The sequence below is a fragment of the Austrofundulus limnaeus genome, unplaced genomic scaffold, assembly GCF_001266775.1.
Source record: "Austrofundulus limnaeus strain Quisiro unplaced genomic scaffold, Austrofundulus_limnaeus-1.0 Scaffold180, whole genome shotgun sequence".
Lineage (NCBI taxonomy): Eukaryota > Metazoa > Chordata > Actinopteri > Cyprinodontiformes > Rivulidae > Austrofundulus > Austrofundulus limnaeus.
Genome location: NW_013952582.1, coordinates 673,035 through 683,075, shown reverse-complemented (window position 1 = coordinate 683,075; position 10,041 = coordinate 673,035). Strand labels below are relative to the sequence as shown.

The 10,041-nt window shown below is 39.2% G+C and overlaps 1 protein-coding gene across 6 annotated transcripts in view; it reads right to left on the bottom strand.

Annotated features, from left to right (window-relative positions):
* Positions 1 to 10,041, bottom strand: part of LOC106524260 (myocyte-specific enhancer factor 2A) — a 51,487-nt gene that overhangs the window by 8,213 nt on the left and 33,233 nt on the right. For 5 of the 6 annotated variants that reach the window (XM_014017991.1, XM_014017997.1, XM_014017994.1 and 2 more), the window contains exons 4-7: positions 2,339 to 2,473; positions 2,036 to 2,258; positions 1,266 to 1,319; positions 480 to 640 (exon numbers count right to left, since the gene is read on the bottom strand). In XM_014017991.1, the coding sequence (XP_013873445.1) occupies positions 480 to 640; positions 1,266 to 1,319; positions 2,036 to 2,258; positions 2,339 to 2,473 (573 nt within the window). The remainder of the gene's footprint in view (positions 1 to 479; positions 641 to 1,265; positions 1,320 to 2,035; positions 2,259 to 2,338; positions 2,474 to 10,041) is intronic. The other variant, XM_014017995.1, reaches the window with a different exon arrangement.

Below are 10,041 nucleotides of genomic sequence, written 5' to 3'. Positions count from 1 at the left end.
GTTTTTGCCATGGATATTTTGTGGGTCAGAAGATAAAAAGTTTGGGAACTACTGGCTTAGAGGACCAGTTGGAGATGACCCTCAGCTACTCAACAGACATTTCTGGCAGAAAGAGCAGTTATTGCATCTGTAAAACTGACATCACCAGTCTGAAATTGTAGCAAACCAGTTGTTCTAAGGATTTTCTGACCTCCTCAGATCCCCTCAGGTCTGATTTCATCATAAAATACTCTGTTTTTTAATCAATTTGAATTCTGAGGCTCAAACTCCATCAACAGATCCATTTGTCTTATATGCTACAACAAACAGGAGTGGTGAGGAAGTTAAAAGACAGTCCTGGTTTTGACCTTTATTATCCTGACTGTTCAACCAACACTACCTTGAAGCAGGTGAGAAAATGGTGACTGGTTTATTGTCACCTGATTATCACAAGTTTCCAGATTAATTTTAAAAAGGTAAAGCGTGAACAGCACACGTACCAGCATCGTTCCTTTGGAGTGAGGGACGAGCACTCGGAGGTCGGCTTTTCGGCTGCCGTGGACCAAGCTGTTCCCCTGATGGAGGAGAGGAAGAGGAGGAGATTTTGGTGGCAAAATCTTCCCCAGGCTGCTTCCAGCACTCAGACCCACAAATCCATTCACTGAACACAGAAAGGAGGAAAAGCAAGACGATTTGAGGCAATGAAAGTAAAATCCCTGCTTGATGACTGAATCTGTAAAAGGGTTGACTTTTGTACAAAATAAAAAAATTCACAAGAAAGTAAAAATATTTAGCGACATGTAAAGTGCTTTAAAATGTCTCGTGTGATAGATCCATTAAATCAACTCATTTATAACACAACTAAATGGACAAAAACAGCTTTGTTTTATGCTAAACAAAAAAAAAACACATCCTCTCTGAACATTATAATGAGAGCACGTCATGGAGGGGGAGCATGAGGGGTGATTTTAAAGGACAGTAAGGGTTAAAAAACAAATATAAATAAAAAGGCATAAAGGTGAAAGGGATTTAATATAACTTTCTGTTATGCAGAAAATACCTCAAGTGTTTGAATGAAGAACAAAAATCCCAAAACTAACCTCCATCCGCGGCCCCCCTACCCTGAGACTAACTTATAAAACTGCTAATTTAAAACAATGTCAGCTTGTTAACAGGACAAATCCAAAGACAACACACTCAAGCTGTTTGGCTTTGTTTTAAGGGATCACAAACAAAAAGTTAAAGTATCTCTTTGACCTGTCAGAGCATGTTTATAAGATAAATACCAGCTGCTCCAGATCCATTGTGCAGAGCCAGATTAGAACTGTCCTGCAGGCCACCTGAGGATAAACACACACAGGTTTGTTGGGAGGATTTCTTTTTTCATGCTTTGTGCATAAATACACAAGATAAAAGTGGTATTAACTATGTGTGTGGTTTTTTTTACACTTTCCATTTCATCAAAGAAATTTTCAAAACTGTGAAAGTTTCAGGTTTCAGCTGCAGAAACCAAAGAGTGTGCAAGTGTTTCTGTTACGTTCATAAAACTCACATAATCAGACAAAAAAAAAACATGCAAAAATCTGAGTAAGTTCTTATTAAAGCCTTGTTAGAACATCCATTCAGCCATTTTCAACATGCCCAATCATCTCAGCATCGCCTTTCTCCACCTGAGATTAGGGGACACTTGGGGTCCATATTGGACATGTCCTCCTRTCCATTCCATGGCTACATAGACACAAACAACCACACACACTAAACACAACTGATTCAAAACTCACAATTACGCCAACATGTATGTACCCAAAGGAAAACCATGCATGTGCAGAAAGAGTATGCAAACACCATGCAGAGGGGCTCCAGCTGGGAATCAAACCCACAACCTTCTGGCTTGAAGCTAGCAGTGAGAACAATCAGCACCACCATGCAGCTCCTTTCTTTTAAATAATATTGGTTCCAGTTTTGTTTTTTTGTTTGTTTGTTTTTTACAAAGATGAATGTATCTGAACTTTCCTGGTCTTGTGTTTAGAACATGTTTCTTACAGCAGACACAAACCTGCGCTTCCAGTGTTGAGAAGTCTTTGTGAGGAGTTTCTGTGGGTGTATGTGTGAGGAGAGGAGAGGAGCCCGCTGTCAGCCAGAACTGCTGTTGCTGCAGCTAAAGCCTGGGAGGTCACTCCTCCCCTTCCTCCTCCTCCTCCTCCTCCTCCTGCACCAGGGCAGTAGGCTGTGCTGCCTGGTGCTGAGTGCATGAAGTGCTGCTGCGGCTGACCTGTGGACTGGTGGGAGCAGCAAACGTTACGCAGCTACACAAGTACAAAATATGCGAAGAGCCGACAAAACCAACAAGAACTTTTACAATTTTATGACTCTTCATCATGTTGTCGAACTCCTCGTTGATCTTTTTGTATTTCTCCTCTGTGCTCGGTGGGAGGACGTAGGAGGCCTCAGCGTCGGGACTGTCACAAGCTCGGTGCTCCTTCTTATACAGAGCCTGTTGGTTAGAAAAAAAGCAGAACGCCAAAGGGTTAAATTAGAGGTAAAAATCATAAACTCAGCTGTGATTTGATCTATTAGATTCAATTAGATACCATTCACAACCTAGTTTCCAAGAGTTTCCTAAAAATAATTAAAAGGATCAGTTTGTTAAAATTCTCTAAAGAAATCATTTAATTTAAAAAAATGCAGTCAGCCTAAAAACTGAACAATATACACAGGAATTAGCAAGTTTTGCTAAAAGAAAATGCTAATTTAATTAGATTTATTGACAGGTTCTGTTTAATTATGGATCCTTGGCAATGGATGCTGATTACCTTTGATTCATGTAACAATGTAAAGATTGTAACATTTTATTTATTTGTMTTTTTAAATTTGAATGCATATTTTTGTTACATCTGTACTGCTGCTTCTGTGTTCTTGACCATCTTAAAAAAAAGTTTATGTGGCTGGAAAAAAAGGGAAGGGCAACCAGCCACTGAGAAAACTAGAAACCAAAAACTGAGACCCAGGAGTTTAACAGTGAAGAGTTACTTCCTTAACACTGTGGCCACGTTTATTTCTGAAGCTGAAACCATACTGGGCTGCTTTGTTTGTTTGTTTGTTTCTGTGATGAAGATAAAGAAATGTTGCTCTGATACAGTTTGTCGGTCAGTTTGTAACATCACAGTGAACAGCTGCTCCTGACGGCTTCTTCACCCTCTCATTAATTAATTAATATCACAATCAATGACCAAGAAACAGCTGTGAAGTGTTTCACATGCTGTTATATTCCAAATCTGACATGTCATCCTCTTCATCATCATCACTTTAAAACATAAAGCTKTGTAAAACTGATAACTGGTTTAGTAGAGTTACTTTCTCACAAGCCCCATTTATACACACAGCTTTTCAGTTTTCACTCAGCTTGTCATCTCATGACAAATATTACTTTCAAAAATGTAAAATGAAAATAAGAGTTGTGTGGTTAAATAGTCAAGTATATCCCTGAATGTTTGTACCTCGATTTAGAACGGCCACGAGAGAATCGACTTTAATAAAAGCATCACGTGTTGCCAGTTTAAACCGTTTTTTGTACAGTTTAAGCTCTGAAGATTCCCAACAATCAAACATACGGTCTGTTTAGTACAGAAAACATTCGGTCGCACACGTGCCTTGTCGTATCAGTTCCTGTTGGTTATTCTCACAAACCAAACAGAGGTGACTCAGCGTGGCATCAGTGAGCACTCACACAGCTCAAGACTTATCTGAATGACAAAAAACTGATCCACTTAATGCATTTTGACTGGTTTTAGTTTTATTAAAATCCGTCCAGTGGTTTAGGAGCTATTTTGCTAACATGAGCACACACCAACAGGGGCAAAAACATTAACTTCAGTACATGAAAATAAATCACTTTCAAGGAAATCAAACTGCAGAATGAATCTAATTTAGCCAGCTTAAATCAGATTATCACATTAATATCCACATGAGACTATTTATCAGCAAATAGCTAAAATTGTTGCAGCATAAGATTTATGCACAGTAAATGCATTTATTATTTTGCAGTTATACGTTAACTTGGATAAAGTGCAAATTGCACCATTTCAGCCTAACACTGAGACAAAGTGACCATGTACTCAATAATCTAGGTATGTAAGAGCAGAGGAGGAGTTTTCACTTCCAGAACTCGTTCTCTGATTCAGGCAGGAACTTTTCTTAATCTAAAACAAAATGATAAAGGGACTGATTGTCGAATCATGTAACGGCTCCAGTGGCTTTAAATGCTCCATCTTTGTAAAAACTCATTTTGTGAAATGAGTTCAGAGACTGACATTAGGAGAGCTGGTTCCAGCAGGATTCATTCAGACACTCCCAGGGTTCAAACATCTCCATAGATGGTGGTTAAAACACTACATCACTCCTGGGCTCTGGGGACTATCTCTGTGCAGGACCTGAGAGCTTGAGGCCTCCTTATCTTTTACAAAGTCAAAGTGGGCTTTAGTGGACCTCCAGAGGCATCTGGATCTTTGCCACCAAGAGGCATGAGCTGCACCGTTAGRCCCACAACAGGTCAGGAGGTTGTCTTCTAGCTCTTAGGGATGTATCAAAGATAAAAAAAAAACTGATTCCCCCTCCAACAGCAAGGCTTTTCCAGTGGAGTGACTGTCCTGCAGGCAAAGATTAGGGCYGTTCCTGTGGATCACACACATCACACACACACCAGACTGTTTTTGTTTGAAACAACCAGTCATTTAGAATAAAGCCACATCCTTCACTCTGTTCCTTTCACTGTGTCAGGATTCACTCTGCAAGTACTGTAGCTTTCTCTTTCTGTTATTCTTTTCAGCTGTCTCTCTGGGCTCTGCAGACTGACAAGACTAAACTGTAAACTTTGGACAGACGCTCTGTTGATGTTTCAAACTCCACTCTGCTGGATCAATTCCTATGACAAACGCAATCTGTCAAAAAAATTTGCAGGGGTATGTTAGAGACATCATCCACTTCAGGTTGGTGCAACAATTTGATCTCTATAAGGCAGATCTACAGAGAGGTCCATGAAAAGTATTCACCGACTTGGATGTTTTACCTTTTTACTGCTATTATAAATAAGTTAATATGTATCGGCCTATTTGATAACGTTTTCAAAATAAAAAATACATCAGTGACCAAGTAAAATCAAATTTCTGCAAAGTAATGTCAATTAAATTAAAATAAATGAAAAAATTAGACTGTATAAATGTTCACCCCCTTTTTAAAGTGACAGTTGTAATTTAAATCAGAGAAAATATAAAAAGGTACATGTCAGAGCATGGATACAAAAAGGAGTAAAATCTATCATCAAGAACAAAAAAGAAACGTGTATAAACTGAATAMATGTCAAGTTGTATGGATTGTCCTTAATTTACACAGATTTTCCCTCATTTTGCAGGTRYACGGAYGCATAGAGCAATCTCATTCWTTTTTTCAAGGTTTACAGATTTTTYYMAARRMYYMRKTTWAAAWTTWWTTWAMMWKKYMRRRSCYKKWRGRWKKTWAAAAACAATAAATAACATYAGATAACCATCTTCCAACCTGCTCTGCCGCTAGAAATAAGTTCTCCTGTCCTGTCAGGCTTCTCTGCAGGTGCTGTCATCTCYGCCGTCGATGGTCCACATGTGATCGATACAAATTGTTTTGCGAAAATTACAGATTTTTGAGGCTCATTATACAGGTAAACATCTGAAAGGGATCCCTGATTAGTTGTAACATTAGACTTTATTTGATAAACATATATTTYAACTGTAAAATAAAAACTGTAAAAATACTGTAGGCTGTTTAGTGTTTATAACTTTTAAACTAAAAGTTTAAAAATATCTGACGCGGACAAGGCCATTTTATTTACATGCAAAGCATTCTGGGTAAATGATGACGTGGATAGGTCATTGGTGTTAGGCTGTTAGCGAGCTACTGTATATCCACCCTGAAGGTTAATCCCGGACAATATCTGATGATCGACTCTTTTAAATGAAACCAGAGAGCGTTGACAGAGAGGAGAAGGTAGAAATGACTCAGCCTGKAACTGAAAATATGGATGCCTGACCATTGCAAAGACTGGTTGTGGATCCTGGCTCCAACTGGAACAAACACCAGTCACCTCCTCTACATGGATGACATCAAGCTGAACAACAAAAACAAGCAAGTACCTACAGAGRGTAAGGCAGGTCCTGCTGAACGGCAAGAACAAAGTCCAAGCCATCGACACATGCAGTGCCACTCATCAGATACCCTGCTGCTATATTAGCCTATATATGCTGGACCAGCTTAACTTGCTGGTCCTGGGACTGAGTGGTCCAGTAAAAAAAAGGGAAACAGACTATTGATTTAACCCTGGTATAAATATACATCTTTTACTGTTAATATTGTTTAATTCCAAAAACAGAAATGGCACTCTTCAAGACTCTTCAACAGGCAGCTCACTCTGGCTGATGAAACTTAGGCACAGCACCAGTCCCAGGTTCATCCAGAACACATGCACCTGTTGGTCAATGTTGTTGCCTCAGCTAGTGATTTGAAGGTGATCAGATTAGTCTCTCTTTGTCCCTGCTCCTCTCTCTGTTGTCCTTCCTCTCCACTCCACTCATCTACTCCTCTCAAGCAGCACCTTGTCCTCCTCTCAGGATGTTTTCAGTCAGCGAGCATCCTTCGGCAGGTTCGTCTTTTCAGGCAGCTGGATAAAACTGTTCTGCCAGCTTTGGTAGCTCAATATTCTTTCCTCACAAATAAAGTACTGAGCACCGCTCACAAATGTCTTCCCAGACCCCAACATGTTGTCAGGCAATCGTCAAGGGACATCCCCCGAAACTAAAAACAATACACATTCTGATTGGTCAGACCACGTGAGCCTGCATGGGTAACTATTAGTTTGGATCATTCAGCGGCCACAAATATACTTACATCTGAAATGACTAACAGAAAACATTACAAGTTTAAAAAACTGCAATTTTTCTGTTCAACATGTGACCACAAAACAAGTAGGCCCTCCAGTGACATGCCCCTGGACTTCAGGAAAGATAAGCCCGTGCATTAGGGTGGCCTTGTATATTTGCGTATATAGTTTAGTTGAAGTTGTTGTTAGAGGAGGCAGGTTCCACTGAGCTGAAGAAGAGAGGTTTGTTATCAATTCATAGTTTAAAAGTCTCCACCTGTGATATGAGCAACAGAGCAGATGTACATTTGACATCTAAAGACATGTAAGACTATACAGTCCAATCCAGAATCAAAACAATTTATCATACAGCCTGGCTCATTTCAGCAACACACCACTATGTAACTACACTTCTTATACAGAATGACTTTGTAGTGAAACTAAACTGTTCTGCATTCAGTCCAGATGTGTTTTGAATGGAAATATTAAATGAAAATGAAGCCAAATGTGCTGCAAAGGAGGCCGTGAGCTGCTGAGGGCTGAAATCCTGTGGCTAGCAAATATAAGAACAAGAATATATTTACCATTCAAAACAGCAGCTGGTCTCCTCATCTCCCACAATTACAGTGTTGTTAGAGTTGTAAGAGGAGGTGATGCAACACGGTGGCAAAAATGACCAACTGTTTTGAAACATTCAAAATAAAAGATGAGCCTTTTTATTGTCTGTGAAGGTGGCACAACGTTTTTTTGTGCAATTCTTAGTGAAAATGATTTTAAAATGTTGCCCCCTGTATCACAGGTTTGATCAAAAACTGTTCCACCATACATCATGCTCATGTCTGCTCTGAAAAAAAAACTGGGTAAGCATCTTTTTGTTCAGCTATCTGCAAAAAAATCATAGTTCATCTGAGACAATGACTCCAAAGAAGCTTTTTTTCTCTGATGGGATGTCTGCTGCAGATGGGGGGTTGGGGGGGGGGGGGGTGCACTTTAAGTTTAGTCAAATTTCATGCTCAAATGTTGCAAATGGACTGACCAATATGTAAAAGTGCAACCTTTTACTCTCCTGGCTTTGTTTAAGCCAGCTTTGACATTTGTGGAAATAAACAAAACAGGTTTGAAAGCAGGCAAATGAAGTCCGGCTAATGGCTGCCAGAGCATCCACAGGTGTCTTCTTGTGGCTTGCAGCAGGAGAATACACCCAACCACACAGGATCCTAATGAGCATTAGGATCGTGCGCTTTAACAAACTCGTATTACTACATCTGCAACATTTGGAGAGTTTATGTAGATCTATATGCACATTCCTGGTCATCCCAAACAATTTAAAAAATCAAGGGACAGAAACGTACCTTTAGCAGTACATTAGTTTGCTGCTCCTGTACAAAACAACCACGCCCTTTAATTACAGCTGAATTACAGTTGGAGTTCAATGTACCTTTTTAGATACAGCCCTACTTTGATTTTATTTTACTGTGCGTACCCTGTTTCACATTTGTATATTCACCTTGCATTTCTGTGAGGTATGAAAATAAGTGGCTGTAAGAAAAAAACCATCACATTGCCTCRTTACCTATCTGATATCTGATACTGAACATATGTAGTGTGATTTCCAGTCAACCATAACGTCACACAATCTGATGCTGCGTTATGTGAACGCTCCGTCTGCACTGCCATGGTGGACTTGTGGTATTTTTATGTGTAATAGTTGCAACGGAACTGTGTATTCCTTTGTCTTCTTGATATAAGTGCCACGTAAAAACAATATTGTTCACAATGAATCAGTCATGTTGCTGCTGCTGCACACACTATCAGTCAAAGGTTTGGACGCACTTTCTCCTTCAGTGTGTTTATGTTTTTCTTTTGTCCTTTGTTGTGGTTTGGTGCTGGGGGTTGTCCCCACATAAGGACCCATGCAGTGAACTTGAACAAACCAGAAGATGTTTTGGATTTTGGAATGTTCAAGGTGGGTATCTTTTGCTTTTCTTGCAAATGTGAACACTCTTTCAATTCTCTAAACTGGCTTCATGAGGTTCTGCAATCACCTGGACTGCTTTTCCAACAGTTCTGAGAGAGCTAAAGAATATCAAGAGTGTGCACAGCTGTGGAAGGTTCTGAAGTGCAAGTTGCTGATGTGGGGCTGAATTGGACTAGAAATGAAGATAAAGAATACAGACAAAGATTTGCCAGAGCAGAAGCAACAGAGAGAACTAGCAAGAAGAAAACCTAAAAGATGGTGATACMATGGATAGATGAAGACTACAGTTTGGGCTTTGCAACAGGCTAATGATAGAACTAACAAGAAGATGCTGGAGAACATTACATATACACAGCAGCATCACATAAAACGCCACACCAGCAAAAACAATAAAGCATATAATAGGAGGAATTACTTTGTAGGGTGAATGAATTTTGTTCACCTGTCCTTATGGACCGGCCGCACCTGCTTCTAGCAGAGATGTTTAGTGACTAAGTTCATTTACATTGTTACAGTACTTAAACAATGTTTTGAGAATTTTTAATTTTACCAAGTATTTTTATAGTAATTTTCACTTTTATTTTGTTATATTCAAAACATAAAAATTATACTTTTACATCTTTACTTTAAAATTTAAATATGATCATAACTCATCATGAAAACAGTGGTTTTTGCACTCTAAAAAATTAAGTGTTGAATTTACTGAACCAAATTCTGTTAACTGGTTTCACTGAGTAAATGTGAAGCAATTTACTCAACTCTGTGTAATGGAACCAGTTTATTTAACACTTCATTTCTTAAGCAGTGTTTCCCAACCCTGGTCCTCAAGGCACACTGCCCTGCATGTTAGATGTTTCCCTGCTCTTACAACCTGACTGAGATGACTGCAGTTCAGCAAAAGCCTGCTAATCAGTAATCAATTGAAATCAGCTGTGTTGAAGCAGGGACACATTTAAAACGTAGGACAGCGTGGCTTGAGGACCAGGGTTGGGAAACAGTGTTTTTATTTTTCTGATTACTGTGAGCAGTTTTATGACTTACTTTTCTTATTGGTGAAATTCATTTTAACCAAAGTCATTTTTTGTTAAGGTATTTTAACTTTTATGCAATTATTTCTTTCAAGCACTTTGTATACCTCTGCCTTTCAGTAACAAAGTGCAATATAGTGATGGGCAAATGAAGCTTTTCTGAAGCACTGAAG